Genomic DNA, 18,302 nt, shown 5'->3' on the forward strand with positions numbered 1-18,302 from the left:
TTGAATGCAGAGAATAGGGGATCTCTCTGCAGGTGGCAAACTCAGAAGGCAAATAGCAGATAAAAACAAAGGGCTAGGAGAATGTGGCCCAGATCGGTAGACCACAGACCTGATAAGAGCTATATTAGAGGAAGAAGGGAATATCGTTTGAAAAAAAGACAAAACAAAGATGTAACACATTACTTAATGCAAGTAGACTGACACCAAAGGCTCACAACATGTGTGGAAATGTGGATTTTCCTAATCAGTTATGTCCCCTATCTTGGACCCCAACGGTTCTATGTGCATGTCACAAGGACATGTATGTTCTCTCCAGTTCCAGTTTCCAAAACGCAAACATATGTGCGTCCACCGTCAACATGTTCTCTGTCAGATCCGCCATCGATGGGCTGGATATTCGATTCCTAAGTATGAAAGGCCACCGACTTTATATGGCTAAGTTACTCCATTTTTACAGTTCAGGCAAGTAGGCCCGATTCTGTCCTCAAAGCCTTCCCTGCTCTCTGTCTCTGACAGCTTCAGCTTGAGCTCGCATCTGTGACCATGAACTTTGTCTCATTCTCTGTGCAGCTAACGGTGCCTGCCTCGGCCAGTTTTCGTCTGCCTGCCAAGAAGCTGTATTTCACCTTCGAATTATCTGCTTCCCCCTCAGCCGATGCATTCCTGCCTAGTAGCTTAAGTAAACATTCCTCCAGTTACCAAGCAAAAGGCCCGGTTTCTCTGTCCTCATGCAAGTGATTCATAGCCCTGTTACCATGGAATATTCCTACCCCCTCGCATCTCATATAGACACTTAGACGCTTGTACACGCACACAGTCAGTATAGAATAGATTCTGTCCGAGAGTCTCTTCTTGTGGATAACATAGTTCTCTAAACATAGGATGTTAGATATGATTTGGGATTAGGTTGACTTGACCCCCCAGACTTCTCGTCTCCACATGTAAAGCTAAACGTCAAGTCCCCTTCACCCCCTAGTTGCACGTCAATCACACGTCATACTGCTGCGCACGCATCTATGTTAAGTATTATCGTATAGATCCACCTATGTAAGATAACCAGAGCCAATCATGTTTCTTTTCGCTCCTTATTACGCCTAGTTTCGATTACGTACCTGTTTTGTCACTTTTCTTATCAAATGTTACGCCTTCTACATTCGTTTCATTGTAATGTACTTATTATAAAAATACATGTCTGTCAATAAAGTTTGTACTTCACTTCCTGAACCCTCGTGGTGACGGAACCTGAAGGCCGCGACTCGAGTCGGCCATTTTTGATGGAATAAAGCCCATTTAGAAAATCTCTTATACCACGGATTCTGCCTCTTGTTATTTTGAGCTATTTTACTTTACTTAAGATTCCGTATGAAATTCAGTATTAGGTAACAAAGAATATTTACCACATAATGGCGCCCGAACAGGGACACTTTCTCATCTCACGCGCCGGCGGTGCGTTGCAGGCCCGGTCTCCTGCCACAGCTGGACGGACCATAAACGCGTACCAGCAGGATTTCCTGTAAGCTCCCTCCGGTCAAGCGGGGGCGACTGAGGCTGCGATCAACCCAGACGAGGCGGTGAGAAGTGCGAAGTATCCCGACCAGAGCCTAGCTGAGAGAGCAAGATCCGAGGTATACAGAGGCCCACCAGGTTTTCGAAGTCCCGATGTCCAAAAGGTCCGATGTCCGCAGTCGTCGAGTCCAGTCCATTCTCTGAGGCCTTCCGTTTCAAGGAGCTACTCGGTGAGTACCATCGCCGGGGAGGCGTGTTGACGCGCACATAGGTTGTGCCGGTCAAGACGGATTTGGGTACACAAATCCGGTCTGCACTGTTTAGCAGTGTATATGTACTGTTTAGCAGTATATCAAGTATTCCGAAGTATTCAGTTTTTGTCAAGAATTCTGCTTGGTGATTAGTTATGCAGACTGTCATCATCGTCGGTCATTTTTAAAATGTTTAATGTTTAATGTTTAAAGTGTTCAAATGTCTTGCATATTGTGGTATGAATGATTGTTCATTGTTCACCGTTCATTATTGTGTTTTCCGTATTAAGTGAATTCAAGAGTAAGTATCAGATCAGTTGTCGAAATGCCGCTCTTCTCGAGGTTAAGACAGATTACTACCAGAAAAGGGGTGCTCGAAGAAGCAGTTCCTATTCCTCCTAGGGACACCCCAGGGCATTTCATGTACCATAAGCATGGCTTAGATGCCATATTGTTTCTTGATCTATGGGTAGATTATACCAAGGGATTGCCGGAAAGTCAAAGGTGGCCCGCAGCGGGAACCTGGGATGCAGAGTGCATCATGAAAGTGGAAGAAGAGTTATGGAAAAGAAAGGTCAGACAGTCACAGAAAGACGCCGTTGAATTATGGCGTAAAGAATCTCATAGACGTACAGAAAAAGCACGTAGACAGGAAGAGAGGAGTAAAGAAAGTTCAAATAAAGTTCAAGAGAATCTATTAATCGAGGAAGGTATCCGAGTGAAATCAGAACAAGTAGATAGACAAAGAAACGCTCTTATGAGTGGTATGTACCCCCTCCTAGCCGAAGGACTACCTAAGGCTGTTCCAGAGACGCCAAAAGACTTGCCACCCCCATTATTTCCAATTAGGGTACATCCAAAAGGGCATCCCAGAACCGCAGAAGATGTTTTTCTTTCCTCATATCTAGACGACGCAGCTCCCGAGTATGCTAACCCCACACCACATAGACCGTCTGGCGGAGGGGTTCAACGTCAGGATCAGGTATCTGTCCCCGTGCAACAGCAAGTCCCGACGCAAGCTTCGGCAAGCACATCTGTTTCCGCATCTGTCTCCGCAATCGATTCTACAGTGGTATCGACGCCCATAGTTGCTGTGTCACGTTCGACGAACCCATTCACACCCGACGCCCCAGATGGGGCCACGGGAGGTGCTAGCAGTACCTTTACACCGCCCAGAATAAATAAACTTGTTTTTCAAGAATCAGCACATTCACGTACACCCAAGTTCGTAAGTGAACGTACGCTTAAAGAACTCCTTGTAAATTGTAGATATGACCCGGTGGTTGGTAAAGAGGATGAAATGGTCCTGGCATCATTACGTATCAGGCGAGCCGCAGAGTATTTAGCGAGGTTACCAGGAATGACTACGCATCTAGATAACATATATCATTTTGTTCAAACAGGACGAGATCCAGGATGTATTAACAGAGCTATGGAATTCCAGAAAGTAGAGATACAGGGGGAACTGCTACGTTTCCTCATAAACTGTGTGATCAGAAATCAAGACCGACCGGGGGTAGACCCGAATACAATGCTTACTCTTACAAGATGGAGCCAGAATATATCAGAAGGGAGACACGATAAGAAAAATTGTATAATAGCCATGTGCCGAAAAATCCGTAAAGAAATAGAGCGTATTCATGAAGAGAGATTGGGAACAGACGAGTTCGAGCAAGATGAAGTGTCCGAATCAGGGAATTCCGCAAGACAGTCAGAAACCATAGCATATGTAGGCAGAGGAAGATCCTGTGAAAATACTAGATGTTTTTCTGATCCCATACACTCTGTATGTCCAAATAATAGCAGAACGTATCCGACGCCTGTAATAAATCTGAAGTCTCCTGAACATTCGTTTCAAGCCGCAGATAAAATACTACGAGAACGAAGGGGTTACCACCTCCTCGATTCCATGGATGAGCAAGAATTAGCCAGATCAGCTGTTCACTGGATTGATAGTCCTGAAAAATACGGTGATGAGACCTTAGCACACACGTTTTTTAACCTTAGTACAGATGAACAACGTTTAGCTGGAATCTATATGATTCAGCAGCTTCTTATACTATATAAGAACCAACATGCTGACCCTGGTCCTTTACCTGATATATTAACGGAACTACTCACGAACAGATGGAGAGGTTCTGGTAACAAGTTAATTAAAGAAATATTAGTGTCACGTAAACAGTATGTCCTTTTTGTAAGTCCGGATTCTTTCTCGCTGCCTCGCAGAGAAGGAACGCCGTATTATATGGATAGACAAAATCCCTTACGAGAAGTGCACCCAATAAAAGGCGAAGACAACGAGTTTCACCGTGTGTTTGTATACACACCCATATCAAAAATTGAATTGTTAGAAATGAAGAAAGTAGTACCAAGTCATGACAAAGACCCAGCGGGTTTCCACCGAGAAATTAAGGACATGTTGCTGATGGGAGAGTATACCTATCCTGATATTATGACGATATTAAAGGTGCTCTTACCTGCTGGCATTTATGAAAAACTGAAAGAAAAAGAGTGGGAAGTGGGAGACCAAAAGATAGATTGGACAGCATTAGAAACGGAAGAAAAGGCCCGAGCTGCAGGTTCAGGGCTCGGGGATAAAGTCAAAGCATTACCAGGTCTACTAGTACAAGTACTGCCACGTTTATTAACTACGAAAAAGGAAGATTGGGGTGCAATCACGGCCTGTAAACAAAAGCACGATGAAGACACAAGTGACTATTATGCCCGATTTGAAAAATGTTTTGGAATAAATAGTGGTATAAAAACAAGTAGTGAGTCGTATCCACATTTATTTGTGACAAAATTAGTAGAAAATGCTTTACCTCCAGTAAAGAATAGAATATTGAAATTCGAGAGTACCTGGCAAAGTAACACTCCGTCGCAAATGCTACAAATGTTACAGTATCATCACAATAGAATTAGAGATGAACAAGAACACGAACAAAGACGCATGAAAGATACAAAAATGAAAATGCTAGTGTCTCAGACAGTACCGGCTGAAGGACATAGAAAGGGTACGACACAGTCCGATTCAGCAGGACCGGTAAAAGGAACATGCAATTATTGCAAAAAGCCAGGTCATTACGTACACGATTGTCCAGTTCTAAAACATAATATCGCCATAGGTAAAACACAAGAAAGATCACGGCCACATAGACAAGATCAGAATGAACAAGGAGCTATGCCGCATTCCCAGGCCATGCCAGCCGCACAACAGCCAATACAGTTTGTGCCAGCTGCACCACCGTTGCCTGCTACTGCCACACAAACCACAACACGACAAATGTATCAGACTGCACAGTATGAATATCCTGAGTATCAGCGTTACGCATGAACCAGCCTAGAGAGGGAAGTTGACTTACCGCTTATCGAGATTCCTGTAGATCAAGAAGGACCTTATGTACATAGTGAATTATTAGGTCAGGATAGAAAATTCTTACTCGATACAGGGGCAAGTCGAACAACTATAAAACGTAGTGAAGTTCCAGGGGCACCCCTCTCAGGCTCTCAAAATATTTCCCTTGGTTTTTCAGGCAAACCTATTGTTAATGAAGTGTCACAGCCTCTGCCACTCACGATAGGACCTCTGACCCGAACTACAGATTTATTGCTTACTAAATCATGTCCAGAAAACCTATTAGGAATAAAAACGTTAAAAGCCCTAGGAGCTATAATATGTTGTTCTCCGGAAGGAGTAAGATTGTTTTTACGTGATTTTAAAGGTCACTATGTATCTAGAGACATGGATCCCCGATTACAGACTTTACCTACACGTCTATGGGCACAAGGCCCTACTGATGTTGGTTGCATGAATATTACACCATATCGAGTCACGCTAAAGGCAGGAGTGGTGCTACCACGAATGCGACAATACAAGTTACCACCAGATGCTGTAGTGGCTTTACTACAAATCATTGACGAGCTCATTGCCCAAGGAGTAGTTGTGGAAACAGACTCCAATATATGTAATTCACCGATAATACCGATTCTTAAACGAACAGATCCGAAGGCCCCGCCAGTATATCGATTGGTTATTGACCTGCGCGAATTAAACAAATGCATTGTGCCACAATTCCCTGTGGTCCCAGATATCTCGTCATTACTGACAGCTATTGATTCCGAAGCGACATTCTTTACTGTAATCGATCTCAAGAATGCCTTCTTCAGTGTCCCAATAGATCCGGAAAGCCAATATTTGTTCGGATTTAGTTTAAATGGACGTAGCTTTAAATTCTCACGCGCACCTCAAGGATTTACAGAAAGCCCCAGCATCTATAGCCAAGCATTGAAACGAGAACTTGACAGTATCCACATGCCAGTTAACACGGCTCTGTTTCAATACGTCGATGATCTGCTGATCACCGCAAGAAGCGAAGCTGAATGTGAAAAAGCGTCACTGACAGTTTTACAATTTCTAGCCGAAAAAGGACACAAGGTTTCCCCTTCTAAGCTGCAATTCTGTGTCCAGCGAGTTGTTTATCTTGGACACTCGCTGGACAAGGAGGGAAGGCAGCTTACACCCGACCGTATTCAGTTGATAGTTACCATGCCAATACCTAAGACACAAAAGGAGGTGCGGGCTTTCATAGGCCTCACTTCATATTGTAGACAGTGGATCCCGCAATATGCATTCCTAGCAAAACCACTCATTCAGTTGACAACCCAGGAGGCAGCCACATCGACTGTTCTCCCTTGGACTCAGGAACATACACAAGCTTTTGAAAGCCTAAAGAAAGCTTTATGTCAAGCACCAGTTTTAGCAACACCATGTTACAGAAAACAGTTTACACTCTTTGTTACAGAACGCGAGGGTACTGCTTTGTCAGTACTCACACAGGAACAAGCAGGAGCACACAAACCATGTGCTTATTTTTCTAGTACATTAGATCCAGTAGCTCAGGCTTTGCCTGCATGCCTAAAATCAGTAGCAGCGACAGCTTTAGCAATCAGACAAAGCGATGCCATAGTATTAGGACATCCATTGACAGTTCAAGTACCACACGCAGTAGAGGTTCTTGTAAATAGAACACAAACACAACACTTGACCGTAGCACGACTTACAGGGTATGAACTGACACTGTTTCAGCCGCATATAGAAATAAGACGCTGTAACACATTGAATCCTGCCACACTTTTGCCAGTAATCGGAACAGACCCACTAGCCCATGACTGTATTGAAGTCATTACTGTAACGACAAAACCCAGACAAGACTTGACCGATGTTCCATTGTCAGAACCAGACCTGACATTTTATGTCGATGGTTCATGCATGAGAACAAGTACAGGAGAGTTAGTAGCCGCTTATGCAGTCACAACCGATACTGAAGTTGTTGAAACTAATCGTATAAATACTTTGTCAGCTCAAGCCGCAGAGCTCATCGCTCTGACACAAGCCTGTATTCAAGCCACGGATAAAAAAGTCAACATATACACTGATTCACGTTATGCATTCGGAGTTGTACATGACTTCGGCGTGCTGTGGCGAGAGAGAGGTTATTTAACTTCTCACGGTGCCCACATTCAGCACGGACCCCTCATTCATGCATTATTAGATGCAATACATCTACCCACTGCAATATCAATTATGAAATGTAAAGCCCATACAAAAGTTACTGATACCATTTCCCAAGGCAATGATCTAGCCGACAGAACAGCTAAACTGACTGCTCAAACTCAAACCCCCGATATGACAAAGACAATAGTCCCGACACCGACACATTGTATGACAGTTAAAGATCCTACTCTTGACGTAATTGACATACAGACACATGCTACACCAGACGAAATAAAGAAATGGACTGAATTAGGAGGGATCCAAACGGACCAAGGATGGATGATGAAGGAAAAGTCTGTATGGTTCCTTCCTGATTCAATGGTCCAAGCCATAATTAACACTATACATAGTCCAGCACATCTAGGAGAGAAAGCTATGCTAGACAGCATTCAACACATTTGGTTTAATAAGCATTTACGAGCAGCAGCCAAACAAAAGGTCCGTACCTGTATGATCTGCTGCCAGTTCAACCCAGGAAAAAGTGTTCCCGTAGAACAGGGTGGATTTCAGCCTCCTGATCACCCTTTTGAAGTCCTACAGATGGATTATATCCAGATGGAACGATGTCGAGGATTCAAATATGTTCTCGTAGTTGTTTGCGCTCTGTCCCGTTGGACAGAGGCGTACCCGGTTTCAGATTACACTGCCCCGACTACTGCCAAACAGTTGGTTCGAGAATTCTTCCCACGATACGGTTTACCACGTGTTGTCTACTCAGATAACGGCCAGCCGTTCTCATCCGAATTAATGAAACACGTTTCACTTCTGTTAGGTTATCAGTGGAAATTCCACTGTGTCCGACATCCCGAGGCAGCAGGTCTCGTAGAAAGACATAACCAGACACTGAAAATCAGACTGTCCAAAATATGTAGAGAGAAAGGTGTCGACTGGATAGTAGCATTACCAGTTGCACTCTTTTACATGAGAATGGTAGCACACTCTAGAACAGGGCTATCCCCGTATGAGGTGATCTTCGGTAGACCGCCGAATATGTGGGGGACGCCTATACCACGCAAAATAACTGATATTGACTGTAATATGCTGACAGATTACTTGGCTTCTTTGATGTCTGCACTACAATCTTCTCGTTCACAGGTAGCTGCAGCTTTTCCCGACAACACTGAGGCGAAACCCCATGACGTTGTTCCGGGTAATCTTGTCTTTGTGAGAAATTTCGACAGGAGAAATCAACTGGAGCCTAGGTGGAAAGCACCCAAGTTGGTCCTGTTGACCACAAGAACAGCCGTGAAGATCGAGGGACGCAAAGGTTGGATTCATTCAAGTCACATAAAAAAATTTCATGGACTACCTTCAGATATAGACACTGTGCCCTGCACTCCCTCACAGACTGATTCAAAACTTCCTTTGGTGGAAAAAACTGAAAGCGAACTTTACAAAGTTAAGTTAAGGCCTAGGACGTCGAGCAATTTGATTGTTTAAGTCCTCTCCAAGGTGAAGCGGTTGAATTGTCTCTGACATGTATCCCCTGGACCTAAGTAGAGGAAATACCGGAAAAATGTTGAAACGACAGGCGTATTGTAAATCACTGCGTAGCCACTGCATAGTGACATTATTAATTTTGTTTTTATTAAGTCTTTTGATAATTATTACAAGTATGTTGTTGCACATATATTACCCTATTTCTAGACATGTTTATAATGTTGCTGCTGAACATTCTTTTAGTGACTTACCTCCGCATGAATTGTCTTATAGACTTGCGCTGCGCAATAACACCTTCATTAGCATGTTACATCATTCCCATCAGACCAGTAATGCCACCAATTGTTGGGTGTGTGGCCGACTCCCTCCCTATCAGAATAACAAAGGAGTTCTGCCTTTCTTTCCACATCCGTTCACACACAATGGCTCCTGTGGAGCATGGTTTAGTTTATTAAATTCCATAGACCCAGACACAGCAGTTTATCAGCAACATTGGATATGGGGAAATCTGAATCTAGTTTTATTCAAAGTCTGTCACCCTAATAAGGAGGGTCGACCCAGTAGAACAGGAACTGATCTAGAAAATGAAGTGTATAAATTAGGTAATTTTACACCTAATCTTATGATTTTGAATGTCAAATCCGAAGTTGAACTAATTCTGCCCACTATGTCAGTATTTCCAGTTAAGGGTGAATTATGTGTGAGAAAAGTTGGTTCCATACATATGGGCCATAGCCAATGCGTTACTACAATAGAATATAGTGATCAAGGTAAATCGTCATTTAGAGCTTCTCGCCATTCTTACTTTATATGTGGTCAGACGGCATATATGCTTCTGCCTCTAGATTGGGATGGTACCTGTTACATAGCATTCCTTCTGCCACCTGTTTTCCTAGCTCCCCCTGATTATTATCGAAATGTTCATTTAGTACACAAAAGAGAGCGTAGAGATCTCCCAGTTGTCGATTATACTGAGACGGCATGGGACAAGTATGTAGATTTCAATAAAGGTATCTTTCCCTATATAGGTACCGTATCAAATAGTAAGCTGATACGCAGACTCACCAAGACTCTCGAAGCTGTAGTAAACGAGACTATAGCCGCCCTAGGCAATCTGACAGAGGAACAATCAGTGATGAGAATTGTTGTTCTCCAGAATCGTCTTGTCCTTGACGTCATCCTGGCCGATAGGGGCGGAGCTTGCAGGGTCATCGGATCCAGCTGCTGCATATTCATACCAGAAAATTCGCCATCTGTATATAAAGCTATAACACGCCTTCATAAGATTGTAAGCCAGATACACGAAAATCCAGGCACTTGGACGTGGTCCGGGTGGTTTTGGAGTGTGATATCAGCCTGGGGATGGAGAGTTCTATCCTTCCTAGGTATTGGCCTTCTTATGCTCTTCAGTTGTTGTTTATGCCTGCAATGTGGACCAGCGATTTGTGGTCTGTGTGCCACATCGTGTATTACACATCAAGGTTTTCGTTCAAAATACCGGAAGAAGAAGGAAGAAGAAATGATGCTCCATGAGCAAATAGATGGAATGATGAAGATTGATATCTCTTGAAGGGCAAGTAGGGGACAAGGAGGGAATGTGGAAATGTGGATTTTCCTAATCAGTTATGTCCCCTATCTTGGACCCCAACGGTTCTATGTGCATGTCACAAGGACATGTATGTTCTCTCCAGTTCCAGTTTCCAAAACGCAAACATATGTGCGTCCACCGTCAACATGTTCTCTGTCAGATCCGCCATCGATGGGCTGGATATTCGATTCCTAAGTATGAAAGGCCACCGACTTTATATGGCTAAGTTACTCCATTTTTACAGTTCAGGCAAGTAGGCCCGATTCTGTCCTCAAAGCCTTCCCTGCTCTCTGTCTCTGACAGCTTCAGCTTGAGCTCGCATCTGTGACCATGAACTTTGTCTCATTCTCTGTGCAGCTAACGGTGCCTGCCTCGGCCAGTTTTCGTCTGCCTGCCAAGAAGCTGTATTTCACCTTCGAATTATCTGCTTCCCCCTCAGCCGATGCATTCCTGCCTAGTAGCTTAAGTAAACATTCCTCCAGTTACCAAGCAAAAGGCCCGGTTTCTCTGTCCTCATGCAAGTGATTCATAGCCCTGTTACCATGGAATATTCCTACCCCCTCGCATCTCATATAGACACTTAGACGCTTGTACACGCACACAGTCAGTATAGAATAGATTCTGTCCGAGAGTCTCTTCTTGTGGATAACATAGTTCTCTAAACATAGGATGTTAGATATGATTTGGGATTAGGTTGACTTGACCCCCCAGACTTCTCGTCTCCACATGTAAAGCTAAACGTCAAGTCCCCTTCACCCCCTAGTTGCACGTCAATCACACGTCATACTGCTGCGCACGCATCTATGTTAAGTATTATCGTATAGATCCACCTATGTAAGATAACCAGAGCCAATCATGTTTCTTTTCGCTCCTTATTACGCCTAGTTTCGATTACGTACCTGTTTTGTCACTTTTCTTATCAAATGTTACGCCTTCTACATTCGTTTCATTGTAATGTACTTATTATAAAAATACATGTCTGTCAATAAAGTTTGTACTTCACTTCCTGAACCCTCGTGGTGACGGAACCTGAAGGCCGCGACTCGAGTCGGCCATTTTTGATGGAATAAAGCCCATTTAGAAAATCTCTTATACCACGGATTCTGCCTCTTGTTATTTTGAGCTATTTTACTTTACTTAAGATTCCGTATGAAATTCAGTATTAGGTAACAAAGAATATTTACCACACATGGAAGAAGATGTACCTCAGCCATTGGTTAAAAAGAAAGTAAAGCCAAGTTGTGCTACGTTTGGGGGGAGCCAAGGCATGCAAGTTCCCAAATAAAGTAAAGTAGGCCAGGCTTCAGGGAACTGGGGAATTGCTTCACATCTGAGATGCCTATTTAAGCCCCTCTAGCCAATATGAGAATTTGTTGCTGGGAACCACGGGAGTCCCAACAGGTGGAGCACATAGAGATGCAATTTTGAAGTGAAAAAAACTAGGAATGCAAAACAGCAAACCAATTAGGAATATAGACGCACATACATATGTGAGAGTCCGTAAGACCTGGGAAAGTGCTCCCTCCCTCCCTTCTCAGGAACGTCAGCAATTCACATCCACAGCCTGGAAAAGCTCCCTAACCTCCATCTTTTGTACATGACCAGGCCAGAGACTTGCAGAATGGAACACACTGGCCACTTTGGTTTTCTCAGACATTCATGTACTGCATACCAACTCCTCTTGCAGGCACTCACATTTCAAGCGCACGGGATCTTGGCGCTAGGATTCCGTATTCACTGTGAGCAGTGGAAACTTTGGGTGAATGGGCCAGTAGGCTAATACTGACATGACACAGGTAAAAAAATCCTGGTGAGACTGTAATCACTAGAAAAATAATATGTTGCCACAACCATGATACACAGGTCACAACCCGGGCTGGTACAGTAGTCCTGCTGTCACTATGAGGGGTTTCTCTATTAGTATGTCACAGTGAATTAGTGTGAGGCTGGGGCCAAAGTGTAAAACCAAGATTACAGACACTCATTAGTTTATGGGTGTGATGGGATGTCATCTCATTTAAGGAGCGTAACTACTACATCAGGCTGTTTCTTCCTTTCCATGTTCATGCATTTTATATATTGCCCAATTATTGTTGTAAATCATGGTTGGTTGTGTTTACTGAAGCAGGCTGAACATCCATACATGATGTTCTGATTAAATGGTGTAAAACTATACAGCTATTAAGAGGCGAACACCCTGGAAGAAGGCAAGATTGATTGAAGCAAAGATCACAAATGAATCATCATCATTAATCGCCATCACTAGCTAGAGTATCTTCATTGTTAAATAGTTTTTATTAAGAGAATGAACACATATTTAAAAACATTACAGAATTCAGAGGATATAGAACATGAGATAAAACAGAGGTTAATACAATCTATTTGAACAAGAATACTAAAAAAGAACGGTATGTCAATACTATAATAAAAAACAATCTTATAAGAAAAGACAAGTAATGAGGATAACAAAGAAAAAATCATAATATCGGAATACAGTAATGTGTTCTAGAGGAAAAAAGAAAAGGATATGTTGTATTTATTTTGTTTTTATAGAAAAGAAATAGATGAAGGGAAAAGAAAAAGAGAATAGACGAAAGAAGTGGAGAAGAGAAAGAAAGAAAAGAAAGAAAAATGAATAGATAAAAAGTGGGTATTATAAGACAGGTGAGTGTGAGGACAGAAATGTAGTGAAGGGTAACCATAGTAAATCTGACGTAATCTTTAGATGAATAGAAGAGTGAGAGATAGAGGCAATTCTATGTTCATCACAAATTAAATTCCACCAATGCAAAAAGGATAATTTAGAATTGTCTTTCCAACATGTTAATATAACTTTGAAAGCAACAGCAATAAAAAGGTCAAGTAAAATAGTTTTTGAAGGGATTTGATCAAAATCAGGAGATGAAGTGCCTAAAAATATATTGTGAATAGCAAATGTAACATCACATGAAAAAATCAAAGCACATTTCGACCATATAGCTTTCCAAAAGTCATAAACCTTGGGACAATAGTAAAGTAAATGTATCAATGATCCTTCAGAAGAAAGACAGGACCAACATAATGGTGATATAGAATGGTCAATTTTGTGTTAAAAGAGGGGAGTAATTACAACTCTGTTAAAAATAAAATATAAAGATTGTGTAATGTTAGCAGCTTTAGACGTTTTGAATTTGTTTTGCCACAATCAATCCCATTGAGGAACAGAAAGCGATTGAAATAATTCCTGTTCCCAAGCTAATTCGATAGGAGATTTACTCCGAGCACAAGTAGATAAGGATAGGGTTTTATATATAAAGGAGGCACTGGGAGTTGGGTCATAAGAGATTTGAAACAAAGGTGTAATAGGTGTGTATGAAATAGGAATGGGAATGGAATTGAAATTTTGTAACAAGTTTTGGAGAGCATGTGATAATGTATTATATTGCTGGATGCAAAAGTCTGGGAGATTAAATTGCTCTCGTAGTTGGGGAAAGGGTAAAATCGAATTGTTAACTATCAATTGATGTATATAAAAAATTCCCCTTTCCTTCCAGTGCTGGTAGTAAAAAGATTTGTGGTGAAATTTGATGTGTTTTTTTAAATATTTAGAGTATCTTGACCGAGTCTTTTTCAACTTCAGAATTCCTAATACTGCACAGGGACCATAGAGTGGCAAATTCAGTGCTTTACAAACAAACTCTTTTTCAAATTCCAGGGGCTCACCTTTTATGTTGGAGTGTTTCTACAGCACACTTTTATTTTTAACTTCCATTGCTGGAGTGTCAAAGTTCAAATGTCTTTTCTTTGTTTTTAATACAGGTGCTAGTTTGTGGGACTTTCAAGGGAATGAAAATTAAGCCAGGCTCTATGGGAAAGCCAGCGCCAGTTTATGATGTACAGGTAGGATCCAAAGCACATTTGTTTTTGCCATATACACTCAGAAATATTTATTGAAGCTTTGTGGCTCAGTGAGAGGAACTGTAAACACCTGCGATTCAATAGAGGTGTGAGGTTACTCCTAACCTCCAATTCCAGTTGTGGCAAGGAACTAAAGAAGCCTGCTGCAGCAGTGACTCCACTGTAGCTGTTCAAAAGGTGACATGGAGTGGCAGCGCAGAAGAATACCTGGTCTGCATCTGGTGTTATTGTGCCCCTGCATTTAACCAGGATTTAAGAATATGGGGCAGGAATCTTTCAGAGAAAATGGGTGTCATGAATTATCTTTTCTTTTATTACAGATCATTGATGAAAACGAGAACATACTGCCACCGGGAAAGGAGGGAGACATCGCAATCAGAGTGAAACCCAAAAGGCCCTTTTCTCTTTTCTCCCAGTACATAGTAAGGAAACAGTTTTTAAAAAAAAAGTCAAATATCATAAAACTGCTCTAAAGTACAAACTACAAGTTTAAAGTTTATTATATACTTCACCCTTGCAAAGCATAGAAGGTTGCAATGTCTTGTTTTAAGAAAACATGAATATTATTTTATACAGTAAAATATTGACTGTGGCTTGGAAGTTATTATAAAGAAATAAGAAATAAAATGACTATAATGTATGTCGATTATGTCGAAATACATGAATTAGTGCTGTCCAATCTCAACTTAACACTAACTTTAGTCGCAATATTTTTCTCAGTACCGAGACTTCCTTGAATGAAAATTCAAAACCAAAGTCAAGCATTACAAGAGTAAGCTTCTACTTTACCAATATAATATTTGGTTTTTACAGAGTGATAGGAAGGGTTATATTCACCTGCAAACATATGGCACATATCTAGAGAGAAATGGTGAAACCTAATTGTAAAAAAAATGTGTTTGCTCTCTTTGTCGTTGTGTCAGAGACCTTTAATTGTCTGTTAAGAGAGTGAAAGCCCGTCTTCATCACAGATGTTGTTGAAGCTTCCCATTCTGACTTTATTCATCCCATTGCCTTTGTACCCTTTCACCTGAGGTCTCTTGCCACTTCAAAGAATGGTTGGTGCAGAATGCGTCAGGGTTTTCATTGATTGACCAATGAACTTTTTATTAGCACATGGAGCTAAATATTATTTTCCTCCCAGGAAGGCACAAAGCAATACTGATCAAATTCAAAAATAATTGCCACTGTTCTAAATAGCCGAATAGTGAACTCAGGATGAGAAGGTAGTGAGATAGGGATTTATTTAGGCTGTGCTGGTCAGCCCTCTGTTGGTCAAGAGGCGGAGGGCCATCCACCCTATTCAGAGATCCCTGTCTGTTCGTTGACCATCTGAGTGCTGTGAAGGAGGCCCTGCCACGCTGGCGCCCTTCACAGCACTGAAGATTTGCCAAGTGTGCGCCAAGTTTAAGGCTCCCAATCAGCAGCCATTTTTGTTCAGAGAAAATGAACTCCCTAAGCAGGTTTTTTCTTTTTCTCCAAACAAAAACATAAATGTCCCAAAAAGTGCAGAGAGTGTTCACCTGGTGCTTGTGGCCATTCAACATTTTCCCTACCCATTGCCGGACATGGGCTGGAAAAAATGAGTGCTGTCCTACTTTCAGTTAACAGTGTGACCTTGTGCCCTTTGGCAGACGGGCCACCAGGTCAGAGGTTTAAAGCGACAGAGCCAGCATAGGCTCTCTTCGAGTACACCTTGTGTTTTCCCTGGCTCTAAATCGAGTGGGGGAATTTGGATTTTGGTGGATGGGATCAGTGCTGAATTAGGGTGGGGCTCCCACTCCTCCAAACCCTTATTGACGCCCGTAGTCGACATAATAATAGGCGTGATAAAGCACACATATCGCTTTTAGTTTAAATTGTTGGTCACAGGTAAACAATGGAGTAACTTTAATTCAAGGAAATGCAGTCATATCTGGTAAACAAGAGCAAAGGTCTGAAAGTGCATTCTACATAGACTGAAGGCTAGAAAAGGTTTCTTTTGGAGGCCCAGATAGATGCTGTTGCGATATGAGATGTAAAAGTCTGACAGTTCCCCCAATCTCCAGCCATATTACTAGTGAATCCTGAGAAGATCATCTTAGCAAGGTTTATGTGGTCCCCCAATCAAGGATATCTTTGCTATACATAGTAGGATACTAACGGAAGTTAGGGTGACAGTGGATGAGGTGGAAGAAGCCCTTATACAAAGCATGGGAGGTAAAGCTCCGAGGCCCGACGGCATACCAATCAACTTATTCAAACTTAATATCCAACGTTGGTACCCCATCTTAACTAATGTGTTTAATAACCTAGCATATACAGATGTTCCAGATTCTTGGCGACTTCTATTATTTTTTTTTTATAGATATTTTTATTGACATTTTCTCTCATTGCAAAACAACAACAATGAACACCAATTAGATACATAGGCATTTTCCAATAAACAGCAGCAGCGTGTCCAATCAGCAGTAAAGAGGAATCAAACAATGCTATCATATGTCGGAGCATTATTGCGCATCCCGTCCCACCCCTCCAACCACATATCGGGCCTTGTGTAATCATTGTGAGTCAGAGAGCGAGAGTCCATAGTGTGCAAGCCAAGGCTTCCATATTTTCCAAAACTTTTTGGGGCAGCCCCGTGCCTTGTATGTTGTCTTCTCACCTAGCATATACATGTCCATGCTCTTTCTCCACTCAACAAGAGATGGTCCCTCAGCGGTCCCCCATTTCCTGGCTATGTCCCGTTTTGCGACCACCAACTCCAGCTGCAGCAGGACCAACCCAGGCTTAGGGAGGTCAATATCTGTGGATATTCCCAATAGGAGAAACGAGGGGGTGAGTGGGATCTCTGCCCCCAGGACACTCTTCATCTTCCCCATCAGTCATCCAATACCTTTGAATCTCGGAGCACTCCCAAACCGTATGATAAAATGTACCTTCCGACCCTAGACAACGCAAGCATGTGGGTGTTTCAGCCCTTCCAATGCGGTGCAACCGCGCTCTATCGTAGTATGCCCTGAGTAAATATTTGTATTGAATTAGCCTGAGGCGCGATCTGATGGCTACTTCGCGGGGATGCATCAATGCCATCTCCCAGTCCAAATCATCCATCTCCCCCATCTCCGATTCCCATCTCCTTCGCAGCTTCTGTAATGTATCTGGTTTGTCGTTTATGATTGTTCTATACATCCAGGAGACTGCTTTTTCTGCTATCTCTCCCATCAAGAGTCGTCCCTCTAAGGGTGCGTATTCGGGGATATCATCAGTATCTAAGCCTTGCGCCCGCCAGGCATTTTTCAATTGTAAATATTTGTCGTATTGAGTCGAGTTCATGTCATATTCCGTCTGTAGACGTGCAGACGTGCAAAAGTGACTAACTCTTTATGGTGTAGTTTGTCTTTAAGTTGTGAAATGCCCAACAGGTCCCATTTCCTAAAGCCTCGCAGCTTCCTAATTTCTGGCAGGCGACTTCCCACCCATAGTAATCCTTCCGCCCCATTTCAACTGTCTTTCCGCCTGTTTCCATGCTACTAGGACGATCCGTGTTGCCGTGAGGAGCTGTGTAGCCCCCTCATATATGTAATGTGTGTACGGGTGGTTAATGAATTATTCTAGCTCTAAAGCGTATGTGGGGTGATCCCTCTCTATATGCTCCCAGTCATTCACTACTTTTGGATGGGATGCCCAATAAAACGCCCGAAGGTCTGGCAAGGAGATAACGCCATTATATTGATTACGCTGCAACGTCGCCAATGCTACCCTCGGCGGCCGTCCGTCCCAGAGGAACGTCCGTAGTACTTCGTCAATTCTATTGAACACCTCCACTGGTATCAACTGGTTAGTGTTTTGTAGCACGTAAAGGAATTTGGGGAGCACTATCATTTTGTATAGGGCCGCCTTGCCTAGCAGGCCCCACGTCCTCACGAAAATCTCGCAGCACCCTGTACAAATTGTGATCCAGTGCTAGCTTCGCGTTCGTTTTTACATAAATACCTAAATACTTAATGCCCTCTTGAGTCATCTGAAGCTGACTTGGACCCATGGTGTACCTGTCACCCCCACCCGTCTGATATAAGCAGGATTT

At 42.5% G+C, this 18,302-nt stretch overlaps 1 protein-coding gene across 5 annotated transcripts in view; it reads left to right on the forward strand.

Annotated features, from left to right (window-relative positions):
* The window catches only part of LOC146796486 (acyl-coenzyme A synthetase ACSM3, mitochondrial-like), a 411,246-nt gene that overhangs the window by 311,871 nt on the left and 81,073 nt on the right, over positions 1-18,302 (forward strand). For all 5 annotated transcript variants that reach the window (XM_085629088.1, XM_085629091.1, XM_085629092.1 and 2 more), the window contains exons 9-10: positions 14,138-14,218; positions 14,557-14,658. In XM_085629088.1, coding sequence (XP_085485214.1) covers positions 14,138-14,218; positions 14,557-14,658 — 183 coding nt within the window. The remainder of the gene's footprint in view (positions 1-14,137; positions 14,219-14,556; positions 14,659-18,302) is intronic.

This window comes from Triturus cristatus, chromosome 10 (genome assembly GCF_964204655.1).
Source record: "Triturus cristatus chromosome 10, aTriCri1.1, whole genome shotgun sequence".
Lineage (NCBI taxonomy): Eukaryota > Metazoa > Chordata > Amphibia > Caudata > Salamandridae > Triturus > Triturus cristatus.